This window comes from Microcebus murinus, chromosome 20, assembly GCF_040939455.1.
Source record: "Microcebus murinus isolate Inina chromosome 20, M.murinus_Inina_mat1.0, whole genome shotgun sequence".
NCBI lineage: Eukaryota > Metazoa > Chordata > Mammalia > Primates > Cheirogaleidae > Microcebus > Microcebus murinus.
Genome location: NC_134123.1, coordinates 3,542,027 through 3,569,789, shown reverse-complemented (window position 1 = coordinate 3,569,789; position 27,763 = coordinate 3,542,027). Strand labels below are relative to the sequence as shown.

General features: G+C 41.6%; 1 protein-coding gene across 1 annotated transcript; it reads left to right on the top strand.

Annotated features, from left to right (window-relative positions):
- The first annotated feature begins 6 nt into the window (after window positions 1-6).
- SIAH1 (siah E3 ubiquitin protein ligase 1) lies at window positions 7-27,479 on the top strand. Its single transcript, XM_012788984.3, has 2 exons — window positions 7-224; window positions 26,083-27,479. Exon 2 carries the CDS (start codon window positions 26,085-26,087, stop codon window positions 26,931-26,933), a length of 849 nt encoding a protein of 282 aa, XP_012644438.1. The 5' UTR covers window positions 7-224; window positions 26,083-26,084; the 3' UTR covers window positions 26,934-27,479.
- The last annotated feature ends 284 nt before the right edge of the window (window positions 27,480-27,763 follow it).

The window sequence follows — 27,763 nt, the reverse complement described above, 5'->3', positions numbered from 1 at the left end:
CGCGCGGCGGGCTCGAGGACGCGCGAAACGGCGGCGGCGGCGGCGGCCAGGGGGGAGCCGGGGCGGCCGTTGCGGGGCGCGCTCTCGAGCGGCGGCGGCGGCCCAGGGTGTCCCGTCGGTCGCGGTGTGGAGAAGAGGCCGTGGCACTGCCCACGGTGGCGGCTGTTGGCGACGGGGCGCGTTTGAGCCAGGGCCGGGGTCCGAGGCGCGCTCTCCGCCCACAGGTAAGGGGGCCCGGCTTGGAGGGAGGAGCGGCGGTGAGGGCGCCGCGAGAGGAGGGCGCCGGCCCCGGTAATGGCGGCGGGCGGGAGTGCGGCCGGCCGGGTCGCGCCGCCGGGGCCCGGCGCGGCGGCGCCTTTGTCTCGGCCCGAGCCCTCCCGCCGGCCGAGCGCCGCCCCCGCCCTCCCCGGCCGCCGCCGCCGCCGCGAGCTGGCGCGCCCCTGTCCCTGGCGCCCGGGCCGGCGGGGCGCGGCGGGCGGCGGGGGTCGGCCCCGGGCCGTCGGGCCGGGGGCGGAGGAAGGGCTGGACTGCAGCCGGCCCCGCGCACCCGGGAGGCGGGCCTGGCCGGGGGAGGCGCCGGCGCGCCCCGCGCCCTCGTGCCGGCCTTTGTTGTGGAGGGTCCCGGGGTGTGCGGCCAACATGGCGGAGGTCAGCTGAGTGCGGGCCGCGCCGGCCCTGCCCCCGCCCCGCGCCCGCCCCGCGCCCGCCCCGCGCCGGCCTTGGCCTCCGCTCCCGGCTGGCCCCGGCGGGATCCGCCCGCGACGGTGCTGCGTTCGGCTCCCGCTCCGGGCTGCGGCTTCATTGTGCGGTGGGAAGAATGCAGCCGCCTCCCTTGTTTGTGTCGTTCGCGAGGAGCGCGCGTGAACGGCCTGCCAGGGAAGCTCCAGCTTTCTGTTACAAAGCTTGCATTTCCGAGACTACATTTGCTAGGTAGTTTGGGGTTCTTTCTGGACTCTCCCAGATTTATAACTTAGGAATGTGGATAAGCTGGGCCACAGCGATGCGTAGGTTTTTCCTTGCCGCCTGTCTGCTCCTGGAGAGATGAAGAATTTGTTTGCTCTGACATGCAGAAAAGTCCAGTTTGTGTGTTCGGAAAATCAGGTTGTGTGTAGCAGTTTTGTCAGAGTCATAGAGGCTGCGGACATGGATGTAGGACAGCGATCTGACCGCCTGTTCCTAGCAGTTGAACATTTACCTTGATAAGCGGCTGTCAAGGATAAATTGTTAACTCTTTTAAGCAGTCGAATGTTTATAGAGTATGGGCTCTGAGTCAGACTGTCCCCTTTGGGTCAAATCCTTCCCCACTAGTTTGTGACCTTGGACAAGACATTTAACCTCTCTGTGCTCCATTTTCTTTATCTGCAAAATGGGTGTAATGAATGACAGTACCTACCTCAAGCACTGTTGAGAGAATTGATGAGGTGATTACAGTTGAAGAGCTTAGAGCGGTGGCAGCCCGTAGTAGTAAGTGCTTAATAAATGCGTGCTGCTAAGGCTGTTGTCTAATCACTAAACTTTAGACGGTGTTATTGTGGCTTGATGGATAAGTTGGAAGTGCACAGTCCAGAATTTGTGAACTCAAAGTTATAAATCTTTAATGCTGGGGTTTTCCTTTTAGTGCTTTTTGTTGTTAAAAAGGAAAAGGGTTTATATGATAGGTTTTTTGAGGTGATGGCATTTTGGAAATTTCTGTGATAGGGGATTTGAATAGATAGATCTTAATGTCTGGAATTAAAAAAAACCAAATTGATGTCGTTTTTTAGTGAGTTTAGATTTATGGATCAGTTCACTTTCTTTTTCTTATTTATTTCTTAGAGACAGGGTCTCTGTCACCCACACAAAATGTAGTAGCCTATTCATAGCTTACTGTAACCTGGAACTCCTGGGCTTAAACGATCTTCTTGTGTCAGCCTCCCAAGTAGCTGGGACTACAGGCACGGCACCACTATGCCTGGCTAGTTTTTCTATTTTTTTTTTTTGACACAAAAGTCTCACTCTGTTGCCCTGGCTAGAGTGCCGTGGTGTCAGCCTAGCTCACAGCAACCTCAAAGTCCTGGGCTGAAGCAATCCTTCTGCCTCAGCCTCCCGAGTAGTTGGGACTACAGGCACGGTGCCACCATGCCCGGCTAATTTTTTCTATATACTTTTAGTCGGCCAATTAATTTCTTTCTATTTTTAGTAGAGAAAATATGCTCAGGCTGGTTTCGAACTTCTGACCTTGAGCATTGCCCGCCTGGGCCTCCCAGAATGCTAGGATTACAGGCGGGACTCCCACCGCTTCACAAAGTTTTAGGTGACTGCTTGATTGTATTTCAAAGCAGTTGATTTACACAATTTTAAAGATTGGGGTTGCTTTGCTTAAAGAGACAAGACCTATTATAGACTTTTACGGAATTTCTGTATTCACCTTGTAAAAATGTTGTAAATTCTAGATATTTTGGGTACAGACTTCATTTTCAATAAAATCTGTATGAAAACCTCAGGTCTCTTCCCTGACACCCCCCCCCCCCGCCCCCGCCCCCGCCCCCATGGAATGAAATTTTCCTCTTTACAGTATGTATCCTTTTTTTTTTTTTTTGAGACAGAGTCTCGCTTTGTTGTCCAGGCTAGAGTGAGTGCCGTGGCGTCAGCCTAGCTCACAGCAACCTCAAACTCCTGGGCTCGAGTGATCCTTCTGCCTCAGCCTCCCGAGTAGCTGGGACTACAGGCATGCGCCACCATGCCCGGCTAATTTTTTGTATATATATCAGTTGGCCAATTAATTTCTTTCTATTTATAGTAGAGACGGGTCTCGCTCTTGCTCAGGCTGGTTTTGAACTCCTGACCTTGAGCAATCCGCCCGCCTCGGCCTCCCAAGAGCTAGGATTACAGGCGTGAGCCACAGCGCCTGGCCTACAGTATGTATCCTTAATGGTGATGCACTTAAAATGATTTCAGTTCCTTGGCAATGGGTTACTAGAACATCTGCATAAGAGCAGGAATGGTGGGGTGTTTTTTTTTTTTGGAGAGTCTTGCTCTGTTCAGGGCTTACTACCACCTCAAATGCCTGCAACTCAGTGATCCTCCTGCCTCAGCCTCCTGAGTAGCTGGAACTACGGGCATGCACCATCCACCTGGCTAATTTTTTATTTTTTGTAGAGACAGGGTCTTGCTATGTTGCTCAGGCTGGTCTCAAACTCCAGGCCTCAAGTGATTCACCTGCCTCACCCTTCCAAGGTGCTACGATTATAGGTGTGAACTCAGCCTGTGTGTGTGTGGGAGGGGGGTTATACCCATATCCTCAATATCTAGTGCTCAGTACATATTTGTTAACTCACCTACTACTATCTATATGCTAGTGAAACTTGCATATATTTTCTTAGCAGATTTTTTTTTAATAGACTTCTTTAGAAGCAGCTTTAGGTTCACAGCAAAATTGAGTGGAAGGCAGAGATTTGTCATATAGCCCTTGTCCCTAGGCACACTTGCATAATCTTCCCCATTATCAACATTCCCCACCACAGTGGTACATTTGTTACAATTGAACATACATTGACACATCATTTTCACCCAATGTCCCTAGTTTATTTTGTTTATTCTTGGTGTTGGACATTTTATGGGTTTGGAAAAAAGTATAATGATGTACATGAAAACATGAATGAATAGTTCATTGCCCTAAAGATCCTCTGTCATGTATTCATCCTGTCACCCCCAACCATAGATGTTTTTACTATCTTGATAGTTTTGCTTTTTCGAATGTCATATGTGTAGTTGGACTCATACAGTTATGTAGCCTTTTTAGATTGGCTTCTTTTTTTTTTTTTTTTGAGACAGAGTCTCACTTTGTTGCCCAGGCTAGAGTGAGTGCCATGGCGTCAGCCTAGCTCACAGCAACCTCAAACTCCTGGGCTCAGGTGATCCTCCTGCCTCAGCCTCCCAAATAGCTGGGACTACAGGCACGTACCACCATGCCCGGCTAATTTTTTTGTATATATACTTTTAGTTGGTCAATTAATTTCTTTCTATTTTTAGTAGAGACGGGGTCTTGCTCAGGCTGGTTTCGAACTCCCAACCTCGAGCAATCCGCCCGCCTCAGCCTCCCAGAGTGCTAGGATTACAGGCGTGAGCCACCGCGCCCGGCTAGATTGGCTTCTTTAACCTAGTAATGTGCATTTAAGTTTCTTGCATGTCTTCATGGCTTCATCTCATTTCTTTTTAGTGCTGAATAATCTGTTGTCTAGATATACCGTAGTTGGTTTATCCCTTCACTTTCTGAAGGACATCTTGGTTGCTTTCAAGTTTTGGCAATTGTAAATAAAGCTGCTTGAACATCCATGTGCAGATTTTTGTGTGGACATAAGTTTTTAACTCCTTTGGGTAAATACCAAGGAGTGTGATTGCTAGATCATATGGTAAGAGTGTGTTTAGTTTTGTAAGAATTTTCCAGGCTGTCTTTCAAAGTGCCTGTACCATTTTGTATTCCCACCAGCAAGGAATGAGAGTTCCTGTTGCTCTATACTCTTGCCAGAATTGGGTGTTGTCAGTGTTCTGGATTTTGGCTATTCTTAATAGGTATATAGTGGTATCTTATTTTTTTTTTAATTAAAAAAATTTTTTAGCCGGGCGCGGTGGCTCACGCCTGTAATCCTAGCACTTTGGGAGGCTGAGGCGGGCGGATTGCTCAAGGTCAGGAGTTCGAAACCAGCCTGAGCAAGAGCGAGACCCCGTCTCTACTATAAATAGAAAGAAATTAATTGGCCAACTAATACATATATATAAAAATTAGCCGGGCATGGTGGCACATGCCTGTAGTCCCAGCTACTCGGGAGGCTGAGGCAGCAGGATTGCTTGAGCCCAGGAGTTTGAGGTTGCTGTGAGCTAGGCTGATGCCACGGCACTCACTCTAGCCTGGGCAACAAGCGAGACTCTGTCTCAAAAAAAAAAAAAAAAAAATTTTTTGTGGTGTCTTATTTTTAACTTGTATTTCCCTGGTGACATATGAGGTAGAGCACTTTTACATATGCTACTTGCCATCTGTATTTGTATCTTTGGTGAGGAGTCTGTTAAGGTCTTTGGCTCATTTTTTTTAGTCAGGTTGGTGGTTTTCTTGAGTTTTAAGAGTTCCTTGTATATTTTGGATAACAGTTCTTTATCAAATATGTCTGTAGCAAATATTTTCTTTTTTCTACTGTCTAGCTGTCTTGAAGCTGGCATTGCTTTTCTCTCTTCAACATTTTTTTAAGTTTTTGAGATGGAATCCAAGCCTGGGTTAGGGTGCAGTAGTGTCATCATAGCTCACTGTAACCTCCAATTCCTGGGCTTACGCAGTCCTCCTGGCTCAGTCTCTCTGATAGCTGGGACTACAGGCAGGTACCACCATGCCTGGCTGATTTTTAAATTTTTATAGAGTTGGGTTTTGCTATATTGTTCAGGCTGGTCTTAAACTCTTGGCCTCAAGTGTTCTTCTGCCTTGCCCTCCCAAGGTGCTAGGGTTATAGGTATGAGCCACTGTGCCTGGCCTAAGTGAGCCAAAGCTCACTTTTTAAGTCAGGTTCACTTCAGGTGAACCTGACTTAAAAAGCCTTCAGTATAAAGACCTAACTTCCTTGACATGGTTAGTAAGTACAGAGCCCCTCCTGAGCTGGCCCCTCTTGTTAATCCCCTGCCATTTTGGGCAGTGTACTTGTAAGTCCTTTTCTTCCTGTTAAGCTCTTGTTATCTCAGCCTAGATAGGTGTCTGAGAAGCTCTTTCTGAATTACCCACATTGAATTGGGTGTCATCTCTGTGTTATCCCAAAGCTCTCTGCTTGGCCCCACTGTAACATGTATTCTCCTGAATTGTAATTTTTCTTGACTTGTTTGCCTCCCCAAATAGACTGTAATCTCTGTGAGAACTGGGTCTTGGTCTAGAGTTTAGCCCTCTTTCTGGCACATAGTTAGTACTCAGTTAATATCTAGTATCTTTATACTCTCCTTTTCCAGCCTTATCTCTCCAGCATTTCTTTGCCCTACCTAGTCAAACTGGATACTTGAACACTGTACTTCAATATCTCCATGCTTTTGTTCATGATTGTATTTAATCTCTGAAATGTCTGTGCTACTTTGGGTAGATTATGTAACCTGTCTGAGCCTTAGTTTCTATTAACAAGTGAACAGCTATTAAGTGTATTGCTGCTTCCCTCTCACCCCACCCCATGTCCTAATGCTAGAGTGGCAGTATAATTGAGTGGTTAAGAGGACAGGCACTTAAGAGTCAGACCTGGATGTCTCTTGACTCTATCACTCATTAGTTGTGTTTGTGACCTTAAGATCCGGATACTGCCTACTTTTGCATCCAATAGCACATTGCCTACTACTTAAAAAGTGCTTAAATCATTTAAACAATTAGTTGTTGAGTAAGTTCTCTAAATACTACCATTTATGTTCTAGTGAGGAAAGAAGTAAACAGAAGTGCAAACTGTGATATGTACTATAAAGGAATCAAAAGTGCTGAAGTAGAGAATGGGGGTAGGAGGGAGACCTGTCTGAGGTGGAGGTAAAAGGATAAGGAGCTAGCCTGTTGAATGTTGGAAATGCATCTTTGGAAGGAGCAGCCAGGTGTAAAGGCCTGGAGGCAGGCTTGAACTTGGACTCTGTCTGAGAGGAATGTTCCTGAAGCAAATGGATGATGGGGAGGCATAGGCAAGGATCAGATCCCTCAGAGTCAAAGCAAGGGATGTTAATTTTAAGAGTACTAGGAAACTACCAAAAGGTTTTAGTTAAAAGGGTAATGTAAAATACACTAAGTTAAGATTGCATTAGCTTTTTGGAGATTGGTTAGGAGGCCGTTTCTTTAAGGCAATAGTTGATAATGACCTGGACCTGGATTAAGGTGGTGGGAGTGAAGATGAAAAGTGAATGGATTAGAGGTATGTTTTGTACACAGAATGAACATGCCTTGCTGATGATTAGATATGAGAGGTGAGGGAAGGAAGAAATTAGGTTTGTGGCTTGAGCAACTGTGTGGATCATGGCACCATTTACCAAGATGGAAAAGACTGGAAGGGGCAATTAGAGGGGCGATGAGAGATTAGTGGTAAAATTCAGAGTTCTGCTATGTTGGACTTAGTGTTTCTGTGAGATACCTGAAATGATCTGATGAGGTAAGAAGGAAAATCAGGGGCATGTCGTGTTGCAGAAGCCAGATGGAAGATACTGGAGCATGTTTGGGTGCTAGAGGGACCAATACAAAGAGGAAGAGATTGATGCAAGAAAGAAGCATTAAAGGAAGGAGTATGAAGTCTGAGAAAGGGAGAGGACAGTGCAGGGTCACTTCTTCCTTCTAAAGGGAGGGAGTGAAGTGCTAAGTTAGCTTGTAGGCTTGCCGGTAGGAAGATAAGGTAGCTGGTATTGGTGGCTTCTGTCTGCTGTCTTTTCTAAAGGATGCATAGGTGAAGCCATCAGTTGAGAGTATTTAGTCAGTGAATACTAGACTATGACAGGTCAGGGGTGTAGTAGAGAAAGGTTGAGGAACTGAGCAGAGGGAAAGAGGAGAGATGCTGTCAAGTGTTAGCTGATAACACCCGATTGCTGCTGTTAAAGGAGATTCTAGGAGAATTCCTAGAACAGTGTGATTCTTTTCCTAAATGTAACCATTTTATGTGCATTTAGTATAAATACATGCAGAAAAGTGCTCAAATCATGTCATATTTTTATTAATACAAGGGGAGGACACTATTGTAACCCGCTATTGGATCAAGAAATGCAACATTACCAGAACAGGAGGTCCATTTCTTTGTTTCCCCACCTAGTTACTGCTCCCTCCCCCAAAACACCTCTTGACTTTTAATACTATAGATTGATTCTACCTGATTTTGAGTTTTATATGAATGGAACACTACAGTGTGTCCTCATTTCTGTTTGACTTTTTTTACTCAACATTGTGAGATTCAGAGGTATCACTTAGTTTGTCCCTGACAAAGTTACCAGCTGAGTAGCCATGTTTCCCAGTACTTCTACATAGATTTTTTTCCTTAACTCTTCAGGAACTCTAGGCTTAATGTATAGACCATCTATGAACAGAATAAATACAGGCAAAGACCTTTTGTTATGTTCAATCATGTTGAACGTATTTGTGGTTTTTGTTTGCTTTTTTTTTTTTTTAAGATAGTCATTTAGCAGTGGGGGGTTGTATACTAACTTTAGCAACACTAATGTTAATAAATTCTGATGACCCACTACTGTCAGACCAGTGGTTTACTTTCTTTTGAACAGGGAACATGAGCACAAATGGAAGAAAGTAGGAGAGAAAAGCACTTGAAGAACTGAACTAATTATTTTATAAAAGCAGATCTTGCCAGTGAGAAATATTTTCCTAAAAATTTAGAAGAATTTAATGCCAGTCTTGAGTTTTATAGAAAGTATTACACTGTATTTGTTTTCATTGCTTCTTATTGTTACGTTGACAAGCTTAGCTAATGATGTCGATAGAGTGAAATACAGTGAATGTAAGTGTACACTAGCTTCTCTGCAAAGACTCTTGCTTGAAAAGATTACTTTAGTGATTGGTTTAACTAAATGAAGTAATCTGATTATTAAAAACTTCTTGGTAGTTTCCCTCTTTTTTTTTTTTTTTTAAAGACAGGGTCTCACACTGCCCAGGCTGGAATGCAGTGGTAATGATTATAGCTCACTGCATCCTCCAACTCCTGGGTTCAAGGGATCCTCCTGCCTCAGCCTCCCGAGTAGCTGGGACTACAGGTGTACAACATCATGCATTTTATTACTATTATTATTATTTTTAAAGGTAGTACAGTATTCTGTAATATGGATTATAATTTAACTCTCAAGATAGGGCTCTTTTTATTTGCTGTTACAAACATGACTGCTATGTACGTCCATATACACAAACATACACTTTTGCCAACGTGTGAATTAGAGGATAGATTCTTGAAAGAAAAACTGCTGGTTCAGAGTATACGTGCTTTAAGTTTTGATAGAAACTGCCAAATTGTGTGAGAGGCTTTCACAGTGGACATTCCCAAAGGTGTAGGAGAGTCAGTTTCTTTGCCAATACTTGGAATCAAATCTTTGAAAACAAACTTATATGTCATTTCCTTATTGAAGCATGCAGTCTTACATTTCTCATACCATATTTTTAACTTTTTTCCTTTTTTATATCCACATATAGTTCAGAATCAAAACAGTTCTACAAGGTTTGTTTAAAAACAAAACTCCCTCCCTGCCCCTACTCTTCTCCAGATGCCTCTTTTCCAGAGGCAACTGATTTTACCTCTTTTAGCTGACTATTTTTACATTTACCTTTGTCTCTAAATATATGCTTCTATTGTTACTTTTAGATTTCAGTTTTTGGCTTTCTTTATTGATTTTCTGGTACGAACTTAACTCTTCTTCCTGCCCCATCGCATGTGCATACCTTTCTCATTCCTACACTCTCCTAATTTAGTAACTTTGCAATTTTGTGTTTGCATTATTATGACTATAAAAGTTATTCACAATTTGAGCCATGTGCTGGGATTACTTTTTTTCCTGCATCATTTAATTTGTACTCTTTGTAGCTAATGCCTTTTTTTTTTTTTAAACTTTGTTTTCTATGTGCTTACTGCTAATGCTACCCGACCTTCTTTGCCACTTGTCTAAAAGTTCAGTCAAATTGCTTGGATGCCTTAAGTTAGGTTGCCTTCTTCCTCTAGTGTAAAGTTGTCATTCTTAGTATTGCCTTTACCTTTCTTGTTCTTAGTATTGCCTTTACCTTTCTGCTGGATTTAGTTTTTTGTTTATTGTAATTCCTGTTCTGTTCTTTCTTGGTTCATTCCTTTGTATTTGAAGAGCTTGTCCACCAGGAGCTTCCTGAGAACATATCCACTCGAGATAATGTTTTGAAATCTTGCATCATCATTCTGCCCTCAGTACTTTTAGTATAATTTGGTTGGGTATAGAATTCTTGGATATAATCATTTTGTTTGAGAATTTTAAAAGCATTGCGCTGTTGCTTTCTAACTTTGGATGTTGCTGCTTGAAGTACAAAGCTCTTTTGCTTTCTAATTTATTTATTCATCTAACATAGTGAGCCTGTAGTGTGTGTCAGGCATTGTATTTTTAAGCATTTGGGATACTTCATTGAGTCAGACAAAAATCCTATCTTCCAGGTGAGGGTGCTGGGATCTATAACAAACAAAAAATAGGAAGTGACACTATATTCTATGGGGGAAAAAGTAGAGATTAGGAAGACAGGAGGAAAGGGATGAGGAAGAGTAGTGGGCAAAAATTTCAGAGTGCATAGTGGAAGAGTGATTGGGGGGTGCTAATTGCTATTTGAATAGAGGGAACAGGGTGGGCCTCATTGAGAAAGTAACATTTAAGCAAATATTTGAAGGTTAAGGAGTTAGCTATATGGCTATGAGGGAGAAAAGTGTTTTTAAGGTACAGACCCACAGGAGCAACCTACCTTTTCATGGAACAAGGAAATCAGTGCAGTTGAGTGAGGGGAAAAGAAGTAGGAGATAAAGTCAAAGAGTAATGGGAACACATCAGCATATTGTGTAGGGCCGGAAGGGCTATTTTTAGGATTTTTTTTTTTTTTTTGAGACAGAGTCTCGCTTGTTGCCCAGGCTAGAGTGAGTGCCGTGGCGTCAGCCTCGCTCACAGCAACCTCAAACTCCTGGGCTCAAGCAATCCTCCTGCCTCAGCCTTCTGAGTAGCTGGGACTGTAGGCATGCACCACCATGCCCGGCTAATTTTATATATATATTAGTTGGCCAATTAATTTCTCTCTATTTATAGTAGAGACGGGGTCTCGCTCTTGCTCAGGCTGGTTTCGAACTCCTGACCTCGAGCAATCCGCCCGCCTCAGCCTCCCAGAGTGCTAGGATTACAGGCGTGAGCCACCGCGCCCGGCTATTTTTAGGATTTTAGCTTTTAATCTGGGTGGGTAGCCAGTGGAGGGTATAGAACAGAGATTTACATTATCTGATATAATTTTTTTTATTTTTTTGAGACAGTCTCCTTCTGTTGCCTAGGCTAGAGTGCCATGGTGTCAGCCTAGCTCACAGCAACCTCAAATTCCTGGGCTCAAGGGATCCTCCTGCCTCAGCCTCCTGGGTAACTGAGACTACAGGCATGCGCTACTATGCCCGGCTAATTTTTCTATTTTTAGTTGAGATGGGGTCTCAACCTTGCTTAGCCTGGTCTCAACTTCTGACCTCAAGTAATCCTCCTGCATCAGCCTCCCAGAGTGCTAGGATTATAGCACTTTCTTCCTTTCTTTCCTTTCTTTTTTTTCTTTCTTTCTTTCCCTCCTCCCTTTCTTCTTTCCTTTTTCCTCTTCTTTCTTTCTCCCTTCCTTCTCTTCCTTTTCTTTATTTTTTTGAGACAGGGTCTTGCTCTGTTGCCTAGGTTACAGTGGAGTGGCACAAGGGATCATAGCTCACCATAACCTTGAACTCCTGGCCTGAAGTGATCCACCTTGGCCTCCCAAAGTGCTGGGATTATGGAGAGTTTTTTTGTTTTTTTTTTTTAAACTTGATAGGCATTTGGATGGATTTTAAAACTATGAGACTGATTGGGAATCACCAAAGTCACCAGTGTAGATAAGAAAGTAACATAGTGGGTGAGGGTAGGAGACAGGGATGGAAACAAGGAAACTGGTTAGGAGGATATTGCCATAATTCATAGGCAAGTTCAATTTCAGGAGTTTGAGGAAAAGAGGAGGAATCAGAGGAAGCTGAGAAGGGGTGACTGGTGAGATAGAAAGGCCAAGGTGTGCAAAGTCAGTGAACAAAGTTTATTAGGGAGGAGCCAGTGATCTACCAACTCTGTCAAATGGGCCTGGCGCGGTGGCTCACGCCTGTAATCCTAGCTCTCTGGGAGGCCGAGGGGGGGGATCGTTTGAGTTCAGGAGTTCGAAACCAACCTGAGCAAGAGCGAGACCCCGTCTCTACTATAAATAGAAAGAAATTAATTGGCCAACTAATATATATAGAAAAAATTAGCTGGGCATGGTGGCGCATGCCTGTAGTCCCAGTTACTCGGGAGGCTGAGGCAGGAGGATTGCTTGAGCCCAGGAGTTTGAGGTTGCTGTGAGCTAGGGCTGATGCCACGGCACTCACTCTAGCCTGGGCAGCAAAGTGAGACTCTGTCTCAAAAAAAAACAAACAAAAAACAAAAAAACTCTGTCAAATGTTGCTGACAGCTCAAAACTTGCAAATTAAATACAAACAAAACTACAAAATCATTGAAATTTAAACTACTGGCTTACTAGAATGTTGGATACTGTCTACAAAATTAAGGTTTAGAAACAGCGCTTACGGAATTGACTGTTACCATGCAGGTTCTTTTTGAGTTAAGCTTACTTAATTGTCTTGTCATGTGGTCAGCATGTGATGTAGTTTTTCACTGACATATATAAGTGCTTACACAGATGCATCATTTGTGTATTAGATCCACCTCAGCTTTTCTCTAAAGCCTGCCATAATTCGAGTACTGTAAGTACCAGGTTGGAACCAATGTGACCATAAATGTAAACGGAGCATTTAATTACATGGCTAACAGTAGATTCAGAATGTGCTAATACTGTTTTTTAGATTATTAAAAACAGTAAGATGAAACATTAAATTCTTATTGAGAAATGTGAACTCCTTGTGAATTTGAGGAAAATGGAAAATGAGTGTAAGTTGTTAATTCATGTGGTGTTTTTTTTTTTTTTTTAAGAGACAGAATCTTGGCTCTGTTGTCCAAGAGTGCACTGTCATAATCATGGCTCATTACAGCCTCAAATTCCTGGGCTTAATCAATCTCCTACCTCAGTCACCTAAGTAGCTGAGACTACAGGTGTGTGCCACCATGCCCAGCTAATTTTTACTTTTTTTTTTTAAGAGATGGGGTCTTGCCATGTTGCCCAAGCTGGTCTTAAACTCCTGGCCTCAAGGAATCCTCTGTGATTCTCACACCTCAGCCTCCCAAAGTTCTGGGATTGCAGTTGTATGCCGCTGTGCCCTGCTTCCTTTGTTGAAATAACTAAAATGGTTTGGCTAGAGTTTTAGAGGTAATGCTTATGTAGACAGATCATAACTATTTCAGCTGAATATAGATTTTAGTTTACTTACCACTATACGAATGAGGAATAATTTAGTTTTAATAAGGCTCCATTAATGTTTTTAATATGGCATTTCTTTCCCATAAATTCCATTACTTTTACTAGTAAAAAGCCATCAGTCAGAAAATATATTAGACTGTATAAAGTGACTTTTTGCCCAGTTTCTTTAATTTCTTCTGTCTTTCTAGCAGTATGCTCTTTTATGTTTAGCGTAACTAACTCTTTATAGGTTACTGCTGACTTTGATCTGCTGTAAGATTTATGTTCTGAGTATATTTTTGTGGTGTGTGTGTGTGTGTATGTGTGTGTATCTGTCTGTCTACCTATGGTCTTGTCAGATGGAATGTGCAGTTGAGTGGGTTTTATGTTACAGGGTAGAACTAGGTACAGTGTATTTCCTAAAGTTTAAAGAAGCATAGTTTAATGCCAAGATGGAGTAAAAGAGCAAGCTTGTATTGGAATGTTTGAGAATTTTGTATCCTGAGAGAATATAATTAAGGCAGTAAATAGTTGTATTCAAACTTGGACAAAAATAACTGGATACTTTATTTGGACACTGAGACTTGGTAATGTCACAATAGTGATTGATTGTGTTGTAATCATGACTGATAGTTTAAATAATTTCAAGTGTGTTGCTAAGAAATTTTAACACTGTTTTAAAAATATAGTAACGTGGTATGAAATAAAAAGGTTGAAAAAGCCTATTTGACTTTTCACCTGGTTCTGTTGCTCTTAATTTCTCTGCTCTTACAACTCCTTGGTACTTTGCTTTGATTTCATGTCTAATGGTTTAATGACAAACTTATTGATATCAGAATCTACCTCTTTGATAGAAAATAAAGGTTTAATTTAAAGAATTTAAGGGAATTTTGGGTTTTCTGGACAAATTTTTAAAAACATTGAAAAGATGTGTTGGATGCTAAATTAAATATTCTGTACCAGGTTGAACAGAGTGTTTTTTAGGGTTGTTTAAGAGAATATGAGTGTTAGAGACAAAGCAGACAATCTGGCTCTGTTCTTACTTTTAATTTTTCTGATCTTTATCTGTCATCATTTGTAAAATGGGATAAAGCACACTTTAGGAATAGATAGTGCGTATGCTGTTGCTGGCACGGTGCCTTGCAGTGGTGGAAGGTGCCCAGTTAATTTGGCTTCTTTAATGGCAAACCTTGTGACCTTTATCAGTTTTCAGAGGAAATCTCAAATGAAGGTTATAACAATGAACACAGCAGGTAGAAACAACAGTTTTCAGTTTGTTCCTAATGTGTAATCCAGGTTTTTTAATTTAGTGACTTGGTGCAGGGTTTCTGGTGTGGCTCTTAAATAACACTAAATCACTTCTCAGCAATATACTGAATGTTCCCATTACTTGATTTCAGTTAATGTCCAAAAATCTGTTGTTGGTGGTAGTTCTCATGTTTCACAAATGAGAAGGTTGAGATCTAGGAGATTGTAATTCTGCCTAGTATAAAAGTAATAACTAAAGTAGGAATTCAGGTTTAAGCTTATAGCCAAATTCATTATATACATAGCTACATTCTTGAGGTATGTTATTAACAAATGAAATTACTATCCAGGAGTTGGTGGGTTATGGAGCTCTGTCACAAACATAAGAAATATTTTGAAAGTTAGAGAATTGGCCTGGAAATACATCCGTTTTTTTAGAAGTTACGACGTTTTATGTTGATAAAATGATTTACTTTACCAGAGTGCTATTTTAAAGTGAATTTTAAGTTTCATTTGTGAGTTCTTTATAAGGTCCTACAAAGCAATAAATATTTTCTACTTGTAGGGATTATCGAGGATGAGTGATTTCTAGTTGTGTGCAAGCTATTCATCTACTTGGAATCCTTCATGCTGTTGTACTTGATTTATTTGTTCCTTCCAGAGATTTTTTAGTACCTGGTCTATGGTAGGTACTGTCCTAGGTGCTGGGGACACAAGGGTGAGCAAAACAATCAGGGTCTATTCTCATTAAGTTAATATTCTAGGGCAAAAGTTCTCAAAGTGTGGTTCAGGGATCCCAGGAGTTCTCAAGATGTTTGAGGGTCAAAACTTTTCATAACGTGAAATGAGAGTACAGTGGAGTTTCACAGAGGCTATGTGACATGTGGTATTACAATAGATTAAATGCAGAAGCAGATAATACGAATCCAACTATATTTTCTTAAATCAGACATCAAAGAGATTCGCAAAAATGTAAAATATCGACACTGTGTTATGGAAAATAGTTATTTTCATAAACATTTAACAAGTAATGGGTTTATTGTACATGCTATGTAAAATGTACTGGTAATTTAAAAAATTTTTAATTCCTTGGCTTGAGTTTCTAATATGGTAAACATCAATACATATAAATCACATAAGTAAAAGCTCAAAGGGTTCCGAATAATTTTTAAAAGTGTTAACCAATAAAGACAAACTTTCTTAAAGGGCCAATTAGACTTAAAGAATTTGGAAGTCATAGGGTCAGCTAACCAGCTTCTGCCCTTGTAGCTTGAAAGCAGAGACAGTATGTAAATATGAATGGGCTTAATCGTGTTTCAGTAATACTATTAGCAAAAACAGGCAGCTGACCTGTGAAATGGCCTGTGGCCTATGGGCCTGTAGGCTATAGTTTGCCAACCGGTGGTGTGTAGGGTTTCTGATACCAAAAAGTTTTAGTGAAAAATTGGTGTGGTGTGGGAGCCAGGAAGAGGAGAAAACAGATTAATAAGTTTTAATAGTCTACGAGAGAATTTCAAATGGTAAGAGATAATACGATGACAGTAAGAAGAGTGGTCTGGTCTTGTGATCAGGAAAGGACTCCTATTAGTTTAGGACTTAATAGGTATCACCCTCCTCCTCTTTTGATCTCCCTTGGCTACATTAGTGATCTCTCTGGTCATCGAAACTGGTATTGAGAGGGAAAAACAAAAGATAGTTTAATTAAAAATGTTCATTTTTGTTTTGAATCTTACTAGATTTAAATCCAGAAAAAAATTAGTTTTTTGAGTTAAATTAGAAAATATACAAAGCATATCTCCTTTAAGATCTTTTCCAAGTCTAAAATTTCTGATATGTTTGTTTTCTTTGCCTAGGATAGGATGCCTTTTACTACCTCCTACTCCTTTATAAGTAAGTCTTCCCTGATCAGATAGCTCCAGCTTCCATTTCTTATCAGTTCTGTGATCTGAAATGTTTAGTTTATCTTTGAAATCTGTTTTATTATCTGTAAGGTGGGGATAAATGCTAACTTGCATCATCATTGAAAATGTTAAATGAGAGCATAGGCAAACCATTGAGGACAATACTTGGCATATATTAGGTGCTTAATAAATGTTTAGGGCATTAGTGAGAATGGAGGAAAGTCTTTACTTTGACTCAGTATTTAACTAGCTGACCCTAGAACCCATTGAAATTATATAGCAGCAAGAACAAAACCAGCAACCAGTAGTCAGGCTGCAATGAGAGACTTGAAAATTAAACTTGAAAACTTACAGAGCGGTGAAGGAATTACAAGAGTAATGCAGTTGTCCGTCCCTGTTCCCGGGGCTACACCAAACCTTGAGGCTGCATGGCGCATAAACAATTTTTTTTACTTACCCCGACGTGTTATGAAAAAAAAAACAAACAAAAAAAACCAAACAAACAAACAAAAAAAACCAATTTTTTTTTTTAAAAAAGTAATGCAATCAGAATTTAGGTGGCTATTCCAACTTAAGGGAAAGGAAAGGGAAGCAGCCATTCTTGTCATCAAAGTCTGTCGTTGAAGATTGAGGATATCTATGTATTTTGAAAAGTGCTTTAGTGTACATCAAAAGGTTACCTGCAAAGGATTAAAAATAAAAATTAATTTTCACCAGCATCACTAAGTGTGTGCTACCATGCCAGGCTAGTTTTTTCTATTTTTAGTTTCCCGGCTAATTTGTTTTCTATTTTTTTAGTAGAGACAGGGGTCTTGTTCTTGCTCAGGCAGGTCTCAAACTCCTGACCTCAGGTGATTCTCCCATCTTGGCCTCTCAGAGTCCTAGGATAACAGGTGTGAGCCACCTTGCCTGGCCCCTGGCCACTACTTTTCATTCTTTTTTTTTTCTGAGACAGAATCTCACTCTTGTTGCCCTGGCTAGAGTGCCATGGCTGTCAGCCTAGCTCACAGCAACCTCAGACTCCTGGGCTCAAGCAATCCTCCTGCCTCAGCCTCCTGAGTAGCTGGGACTACAGGCATGTGCCACCATGCCCGGCTAATTTTTTCTATTTTTAGTAGAGATGGGGTCTCACTCTTGCTCAGGCTGGTCTTGAACTCCTGGAGTTCAAGTGATCTGATCTCCTGCGTAGGCCTCCCAGAGTGATAGGATTATAGGAATGAGCCCCCAAACTTTTAATATGACTTCTATCCCAGCCACATTTTCAAAGTGAGATTACCAGTCACCTCTATATTGCCAGTCCAGGGGACTGCGCCATCGCTTCTGCTACTTCTTACCATACCACTCTTTTACTGTTCATATAGTTATTTGTACCTTGCTGTATCTGGTAGGAAAAAGCAGTTTTCTCCTACCCTACCCTCAACACAACACAGAACACTTCTGACATCAAATGTGTGGAGATTCCCTCCCCCACCACACACCAAGCAGTTCTCTAGCTGTCACCAACTGGGTATCTGTAATTCAGTTCTGACACTTATCTCCCTGGAGTTGGATCCCACAGGTTAAGGACTCAGTGCCTCAAGATTGACCCCTAATTCAGATGCCAAGTAGCAAAATCCAGGTTACAACCTGTACTTCTGACCAACTGGCTATAAATTGGGATTCCCGGGATCCCCTCCTCAGTTTCAGTAATTTGCTAGGACGGCTCACAGAACTCAAGGAAACACTTTATTTACTTTACTCATGCATGAGAAAGGATATTGTAAAGGATACAGGTAACAGCCAGATGTTGGATGGGTAAGGTATATGGGAAGGGGTGTGAGCTTCTTTCCATGCCCTCTCTGGGCCTACACCCTCGAAGCACCTCCACATAATCTGCACTCTAGAAACTCTCTGAACTCTGTCCTTCTGGGGTTTTATGGAAGTTATGTAAGTATGGTTGATTAAATCATTGGCATTTGGCGATCAGCTCAACCTCGAGCCCCTCCTCCCTCCCTGGAGTAGTCAGGGTGGCACCAAAAGTTCCAACCCTTCAATGACCTAGGTTGGTTCGCCTGGCAACCAGCTCCCATCCTGAGGCTGTCCAGAATCCTCCAACCCTCAGTCATCTCATTGGCATTCAAAAGACACTGGGTTTGGGAGTTATGTGCCAGGAGATAAATATTAAAATAACAGTACCACATTTGCCAAGGTTTACGGCATTTACATTGTAATTTGTAATTATTCCCACAGTATAGTATTAGTTCTATATTTAAATAGAGTCACTTTAATCCTTTGACATTTCTAAATGACTTATTTTTATTTATCATTTGATTGGTTTGATTTCTTCATTAAACTCTGAAGAGTTCGTGAGTACTGTAATTGCATGGTTAAGCATGTCTGCTTGTTGCTTTTTTCTTCACTACTTTTTTTTTCTAATTATAGGAATAATACATATGCCCTGAAGAATATAATAAAAATAAAACTCATTCTAATATTGATGTACATGTGTGTTTTTATAAGCAGTTGGCCCTATGTATCCATATATGTACTGCCAACTGCATTACCCCGTTTGATATAGGGGACTTGAGTGGATAAACACCTGCAGATTTTGTCATCTGTAGTAGGAGAAGCCAGTCCCCTGCAGACACCAAGGGATCATCCCTTGAGATACTACTTCCTTTTTTGGGGTACAAATTTTATTTAAAAACAAACAAACAAACAAGAGATACTACTTCCTGCCCCTGGTTTTCTCTCACCTTGTTCTTTCTCAGCTCTTTGGGCCTCTTGTTACTCAGTGTGGGCCTTGGTATGAACCACCATTAGCTGACACACCTGGGAGCTTGTTAAAAATGCAGAATCTCAGGCCTGGGTTTAGACCTACAAAATCAGAATGTGCATTTTAACAAGCTCCCTAGATGATTAGTGAGCACAATAAAAGTTTTTGAGATCTATTGCAGTCTAGGGGCTACTGCTACCTCTTACTTTAATGAAACCATAAATCTTTAAATGTTCAGATTTCTTTTTTTCTTATTTTAGGCAAGCTCTTCTGTGACTCCAAATGGCATACTAGTCTCAAAATCCACTCCTAACTCTTGTTTATCAGCTGCTTTTTAAAAAATAAATTTTTTTGCCCTGTTTCCCTGACTAGAGTGCAGTGATGTCATCACAGCTCATTGCAGCCTCCAACTCCTGGACTCAAGCAATCCTCCTGCCTCAGCCTCCCAGGTAGTTGGAACTACACGTGTAAGCGTGCACCACCATGCCCGGCTAGATTTTTTTCTGTTTTTTCTAGAGATGAGGTCTTGCTCTTGCTCAGGGCTCAGGCTGGTCTTGAACTCCTGAGCTCAAGAGATCCTCATGCCTCGGCCTCCCCCTGTGCTAGGATTACAGGCATGAGCCACCTCCATCATGCCTGGTCTCCAGATGCTTTTTTTGATGGCTCCTCTAGACATCTCACAGGCATCTCATTCCTACTTTACATTTTATTAATCATATTTTAGTGTCTAGCATAGTTCCTAATAGATTCTGATTCATTATATGCTAATTTTTAGCTGAAGTGGAAGCCTCAAAATGCAGTGATTTATCATGTAAAAAAGCAACTCTTCTTTCCTTTTTACACGTTTGAGTTAAGATTTGCTTTTACTCTCCATTTACTTTGTCGTCATCTTTGTAACTTCTATTTTTTTTTCAGTCCTCCACCCCAGTTCTGCAATCTGTCGCACAGATTCTAGGAACAGAGGCCACTTTGGGCAAGTCTCTTAGGCATTAGGATGAGCCTTTCCCCTTCTGAAAATGCTCATTCTGTTTTTTTTTTTTTTTTTTTTTTTTAAACGCTAGTACAGAATGGCACTCATTCTGTTTTTACAGCAGCTTTCTGTCAGGTCTCTTTCCTGGGTTTTCCCTACTTCAGATAATCTTACTAGACCTATATAACTTCTGTAGCTACAAAGTTTTCAGAATTATCTTTAGGAAAAATGGAATTTTAAGGAAGAACATACAACTTGAAAAATCGTTTTAACTCCTTGCTGTGGTTCGGTAAACTAAAAATAGGTGGTTTAATTTGTCCTCATTTATTGTTTTATAACGTTTGATTTTTAACTTTTGGGATTTTCAGCTGTTGAATTTGTGAGAGATTTGTCTTAATTTGTTTGGTCAGTGTGTGAGAAGCCAGTAAATCTTAAAATAGAAGCAATGTTTGATATCCTAACTTACCTATCAAAATTTAAAAAAACGTAGGAAACTTCCTTGAATGAGAAAAACCCTAAATGTTTTGAATGAAGTTTTATTTAACTCACATTCTTAATGCTGCAAAGAGCAAATTTGTAACCTGATAACCTGTGATTATATTTTTACATTACATATTTTCTAAGAATGATTTTTGGGCAAGTAAAGGAGCGTTAGTGATAGCTGCATTCTATCTTTTTAAATTAAGAATGTATATGTTTTGCTTTTTTTTCTCATTTTGACTGTTTTCAGAGTTCTTATTTAGGCAGATCTTTATAAAGCAGTTTCTTTATTGTCCCTTTAAAAAGAAATACAGCTAAAAATCACCCGTATCCTAACACAGATAGTCATTGGTTTTTTTTTGGTACGTAGTCTTCCTTATTTCTCATCTCCCCTCCCCCATCTATGTTTTGTTTGTAACTTGCCTTACAATATATTGTCATCCTTTCCCCATATCTGACTACATTTCTGTATTTTAAACTTTGATTTTGTAAGTATTGATAGAAGAAAACAAAGATTGCCACGTGAATTAAGAATGAAATTTTGTCCCTCTACTTCTTTCTACTCTATGTATGTTCATGTGGTAAAGCAGTGGTTAATTGCTGTGAAATTACCAACACAACATTAAAGGCTGATTCTAAAATGTTTTGATTTAGCCAGGTGCAGTGGTGTGTGCCTGTAGTCCCAGCTACTTGGGAGGCTGAGGCAGGAGGATGTCTTGAGCCTAGGAGTTTGAGACCAGCTTGGGCAGCGTAGTGAGACCCCATCTCTTAAAAAAAAAGTTTTTATTTAGATTAACATCTGTTTAAACTTTATTACTAAACTGGGATTGAGATACAGGCTTTAGGAAGTGTAGATAATAGTACACTCTTGCTAAGTTTTGGATTTTTGGTAATCTTGGATTCTAATTATCTTAATGTAGTTTTTGTGAAATTTTCATCTTTGTAAAATCAGTGTAAATAAATATTGTACTTAGGAAAAAATTAAGGTTTATTGTGCTAAAAATTAGTTAAATGGTGGTTGATCTTTGGTAGACATATTTGATCACCTTTACAAGTCTCTAGTTCAGGTCTCAGGTAAATACTTAAATATTCTTGAATATGTACCACCTATGATATACATAAATTATCCATCTCACTTAATCCAGACAAAAACCATTTAAGGCTCGATATAGTCCAGTTTTACAGCCAAGCAAGTAGTGGAGCCTGAGTTTGAATCCCAAGTCTAGATGACTTCAGAAAGCTTCCAGTTTTACTGCTGTGACTCAGCACTCAGTTGTTCAGTAGAGGGTTCTGTCCATAGATCCGGTGATTTTCAGACTGTGCTATAAGGCTCTGTACAGGTCTTTTTGGAGTTTGACAGACAGTGAGATATCTTTTTTTTTTTTTTTTTTGAGACAGTCTCCCTTTGTTGCCCAGGCTAGAGTAAGTGCCATGTCGTCAGCCTAGCTCACAGCAACCTCAAACTCCTGGGCTCAAGCGATCCTTCTGCCTCAGCTTCCCGAGTAGCTGGGACTACAGGCATGCGCCACCATGCCCGGCTTATTTTTTCTATATATATTAGTTGGCCAATTAATTTCTTTCTATTTATAGTAGAGACGGGGTCTCCCTCTTGCTCAGGCTGGTTTCGAACTCCTGACCTTGAGCAATCTGCCCGCCTGGGCCTCCCAGAGTGGAGATATCTTTTGCTTGAAGATAATCAGCCATCCCCTTTACTTGTTTTATGTGTTTTTGTTTTCTCTCAATTTTGTTTGGAAGAATTTCTCTGCTTAAAATATTTGAAGTTCCCTGCTCTAGAAACCTAAGACCTGTCTTGAATAAGTAGATACTAGAAAATAAAAATAAAGGTAGTAATTATTTATATTGGTATACTGTGCCTGTTTTCAGTTATATTTCTTTGTGTTCCTACTGCTGTTTAATATGGCCTACTATTAAAATGAGGTTGAGGTGGTTGAATACACTATTAAGGTAGGAAAATAATTAGAGTTAAAATTTGCTGCTGAAAGTGTGTATGTAATCTACAATCAATCTACTATGTTGGATTCATTCCTCACTACCAGCTCTTGCTGTGTTTAAAGGCTGCACTAAGTATGATGTAATGACAGGTTATGCTTCTGAATGCACTAGCTGATGCAATGCAAATCTGAGGCCCAGGACTTTATTGGGGCAAGGGTAATGCTTGTTTAAAAGCAAAACAAGCTACTACTCTTAAGTTTAATGAGGCCATTTAAGATGGCTTTCCCAGAGTAGGAAGAGAATATATAGTCTCATAGGAGCTTGAAGTAGGAGTTTCATATGGCTTAAGTGTGTTTCTTACCCTTACTGCAAAGCCTTTTTGCAGGGGGTGGGGGAGTTTACAATGTGGAGCTGAAAAGGATAGAAATGGAGAAGTGAGCTAGAATTGAGGAAATATGGTAGTTTACTCCTGGTAAATAGTTACTGAATGAATTAGGGAGAATGCTTTTACTCTAAAAATTTAGAGTTCGCACGATTAACATGGAGAGTATAATGCACGCACAGAAGAGCACTCATTTTTCAGATTGAAACACAACCTAACTTTAAACTGGAATTGCTGAGGGAGGGCAAGATGTCGTGCGGGTGGGTGAGTCCACAGCCGGGTGGCGCCGGCCACAGCTGCCCTGTCTGGCCTCGAGCTGCCGAGCCGGGGTAGGCGGGGCTTGCGGGCGCGGCCCCGCCCCTCGCGGCCCGGCCCACGAGGCCCCCCCCCCCCCCCCCCCCCGCGCCACGAGGGCCCGCGCGAGGAGGCGGCGGGAGCCGGCGCGGCACAGCTCTCCGAGGGCGGAACCCCTCCGCAGCTCCGGAGCCGGCGCCCTACCCGCCGCGGCCTCGCCTGGTCCGGCAGGGGCCGGCCGGTGCGTCCGTCCGGAGGGTCTGAGCTCAGCCGCGGCCCCGTTTTCGGAGACGCGGCCGAGTTCGAGCTCGCGGGCGGTGCGGCTGCCTCCTGGGACGGAAAGCCTTGGTTCGCCGTCCGGTGGCGTGTGGAGCCGACCCGAGGCGCGAGCGTGCGTGGCGGCGGGTGCCCGCGGGCCTGCCTCGGCCGTCCCGCTGCCGGAGGAGGCGATGCGCCGCCGCCTTCCCGCGCCGGGAGGCCCGGCCCGGCCCTGCGCCTGCACCCGGGCCGCTGGGGCGGGCGGAGGGAAGGTGCGGGCGCCGGGCGTAAGTCAGTGCCGCCCGCCTGGCTCAGGGCATGGTGCGGCGTAGTTGAGTTCCTCGTCTGGTGTGCGCGATGTTTTCATTTGTGCTGCTGCACTTTTCTCTGTTAAATCAAACTTCAGGTTCTGTCGTGACTTCTACAGGGTTGTCCTTGGTGCTTGTGTGGTTGGGATTCCGTTTCTCTTCCAAAATGGACCGGAATTCCACCTTTGGAGATTTTAGAGGTTTTAGCAGTTGCCAGCCAATAGTATCACCATTCACAAGAAACAGCCACATTTCACTTGTTTTTAACACTCTGAATAGGAGTTAAAAATATGCTTTCTACAGAGTTTGAAAAATAAAGATATATTGTAATGTTAGCCTGAACTATTGATAATAAATGTGTAACTATTTTGCTAGGTCAAGAAATTGAACAACAGTGTTTTTCTTGCTCAGTAGGTGTACTATGTTAAATAAAACTGCCCTTTGATGTGATTAGCTGTTTTGGTTTAGTAATTCGAAAGGCATTGGTTTTTTAAAATACTATTTTGGTCTCAAGGAACCCCTTTCTAGTTATGTTGGTCACTTTAAGTGAGCAGTATAAACTGGACTACGAAGCCGCATGCAGCGTACAGACGGTGTTTTGGCAATGCTAACCCGTTGCTTTACAAGTGACCTAAAACGGCTCATCCTATACACAAAGACTGTACTCAGGGGGAAACTGGATTACAGGTCCTTTTGTCAGGGGACAGAACACCTAGGTTACACAGGGCTTCATATGATGAGAGTTGATTTGTGTTCTTAGAACCCAAATTGCGTTTACTTGGTCATATTTGCAACCAACATTGTTTTTAAAGTTATTTGCAACAGAGAGTAATGGCTACAATTGAGAGAAACTTTAAATTTGAAGCTTTAATTTTGTAGATGTAGCTTAGTATAGTTACTAGAAGTACACTCTTAGGATATCAACAGACTGACTGATCTTTTGTGGCCTCCAAGACAAGTAGTGGCCTGCAGCATCCCAGCAAAGGTAGATTCCTGGGAAAAGGTGCTTGTTTTGTTTATTCAGCCTGACTTGTTAGTTACCTTTATTATTCTGATGAATGTTTCTGCAACACTGGTGAACCTCAGGGTGCAAGGAATTCTTTGCCTGCTGATTCCAGCCCCCTCCCCAATGTTGTACATGTCTCTGCGTTTTTATCTTTATTCTTCTCTTTGCCCCATCTTTCTCACTTTCGTACATTAGATCTGATTTATATTGTAGAATGGAAGTAGAATAGAATGATGTACTTTCTCAAAATACCAGACTAAAAGGTTTTATTTGAGGATTGCCCTCCCATCTTCCCTCACTTTTGAGGTGAGCACTGATCAGTAGAAAACAAGATTAATACTTAACTGATGATAACTTTTTGCAGGGAGACTTGTTAAAAGATGGATGATGGCAGCAGGACTTTCTCCTTGTTACCCTCTCCCCCATGTTCCCAAAATATACCTAGAGCAGCTATTGTTCACTATTAGGAAAAATTAATCCAAGTTGATACTCTCTCACGGTCCATTGGCATTTGAACTACGTTTGTCCATTCGTATCCTTGGGAGATTTGTCCCAGGATCCCCTCCACCACTCAGATATCAAAATCTGAGGATGCTCAAGTCCCTGATGTAAAGTGGCATAGTATTTGCATATAACCTATGAACATCTCCTGTGTACTTTAAATCAGCAGTCCCCAACCTTCTTGGCACCAGAGACCAGTTTCACGGAAGACAGCTTTTCCCATGGATAGGGGTGGGGTGCGGGTGTAGAGGTCAGGTGGTGATGTGCAGCCTGGTACGGGGTTGTAGCCTGGGGATTGGGGACGGCAGCTGTAGATCATCTCTAGATTACTTATAATAACCTAATACTACGTAAATGCTATGCAAACAGTTGTTATACTGTATTACTTTAAAATATTTTTTGTGTTTGTATTATTTGTATTTTTATTTGTATTTTTTATTTTTTTACCCCGAATATTTTTAGTCCATGATTGGCTAAATCCTTGGGTGCAGAACCTGTGGATATGGAGGGCCCACTGTATATAGGACTTAGCTATAACTTCCTGTAGCTATCAGCAGCTGACTTGGAATCAGAAAGAGACAGACAGTAAGGGACTCAGAGAGGGAGCAGAGTCCACTCCAAACCGTATCTCTCAGTTGTTTATGGTTCGGTTTCTATTAGCATATCTTAATCCATGTAGTCCATCCAGAGATGATTTTTAGCACTTTTTTTTAAAGGGTGTTCTGGAACAGTTAGAAAAGAAGGCTTACCCAGTGTATAGCTCCTAATCAGTATGCCCATTTAGTGTATGTAATATGTGGTTTTTTTTTGTATGCTGTTTTTTAATGCTATTTTCCTTTATCTTTTGCTCACAGTAAATTTTGCGTGAAACTTACAAAGTATTTCTGGCATATAAACATTATTCATAAAATAAGTTATAGTTGTAATTGTTTTTCTCCTGCCTTCTTTTATTTTTATTTATTTTTTTTATTACAGAAATGAGCCGTCAGACTGCTACAGCATTACCTACTGGTACCTCAAAGTGTCCACCATCCCAGAGGGTGCCTGCCCTGACTGGCACAACTGCATCCAACAATGACTTGGCGAGTCTTTTTGAGTGTCCGGTCTGCTTTGACTATGTGTTACCACCCATTCTCCAGTGTCAGAGTGGCCATCTTGTTTGTAGCAACTGTCGCCCAAAGCTCACATGTTGTCCAACTTGCCGAGGCCCGTTGGGATCCATTCGCAACTTGGCTATGGAAAAAGTGGCCAATTCAGTACTTTTCCCTTGTAAATATGCCTCTTCTGGATGTGAAATAACTCTGCCACACACAGAAAAAGCAGACCACGAAGAGCTCTGTGAGTTTAGGCCTTATTCCTGTCCGTGCCCTGGTGCTTCCTGTAAATGGCAAGGCTCTTTGGATGCTGTAATGCCCCATCTGATGCATCAGCATAAATCCATTACCACCCTACAGGGAGAGGATATAGTTTTCCTTGCTACAGACATTAATCTTCCTGGTGCTGTTGACTGGGTGATGATGCAGTCCTGTTTTGGCTTTCACTTCATGTTAGTTTTGGAGAAACAGGAAAAATACGATGGTCACCAGCAGTTCTTTGCAATTGTACAGCTGATAGGAACACGCAAGCAAGCTGAAAATTTTGCTTACCGACTTGAGTTAAATGGTCATAGGCGGCGATTGACTTGGGAAGCAACTCCTCGGTCTATTCATGAGGGAATTGCAACAGCCATCATGAATAGTGACTGCCTAGTCTTTGACACCAGCATTGCACAGCTTTTTGCAGAAAATGGCAATTTAGGCATCAATGTAACTATTTCTATGTGTTGAAATGGCAATCAAACATTTTTCTGGCCAGTGTTTAAACTGTTTCATTCAATTTCACAGAAAATAAGGCACCCATCTGCCTGCCAACCTGAAACTCTTGGTAGGTGGAAGCTAGACACATGAAGGTAAATAAAAAGAAAGGCTATTAAATACAGGAAACAGTTGCATGTAGTAACACTAATATATTTAAAAAATAAGTCAACAGTAAACCACTGAAAAAATATATATATACACCCAAGATGGGCACCTTTTGTATTAAGAAAGGAAGCATTGTAAAATAATTCTGAGTTTTGTGTTTGTTGTAGATTGATTGTATTGCTGAAGAATATTGGGGTTTTTTGTTTTTGCGTGTGTGGGTGTGTGTGAGTGTGTGTGTGCGCGTGCGTGCGTTTTTTTCCTCTAACTGACAAGCCATCTTGAGTGGTCTTGGACCACTGCTTTTCCCCTTTGTGATTCATTACATAGTGCTGCTGTTTTTTTGTGTGTGTATTTGCTAATTTTTATTAATTGTAGTTTTTCATTAAATAAATTTGACTTTCTTTTCTGTAATTCAGGCTTTTACTCACTTTTTTTGTACCATTTTAAAGTTAGTGTCTTTTGATATGTATACTTGTTTATGGTAAAGTTTATGTGTTCTGACATACATTTTCTTTCCCCCCATTAATCAGTTCATTAGAAATATTTTAAACTCAGCTATTTTGTGAAGATATGAGTTCCAGAAAGGAAAGGTGATATCAGAAAAATTTTCAAAGGCTATTTAAAGCACTTATAAGATGGTCTCATGCTCTTTTTTCTCTTCTCCAATTAAGTCATAACTTTAAACTTAATCTTTG

Excerpts from the sequence above, each read along its gene's own strand:
- SIAH1 (XM_012788984.3), top strand. The coding sequence starts at position 26,085 with ATGAGCCGTCAGACTGCTACAGCATTACCTACTGGTACCTCAAAGTGT.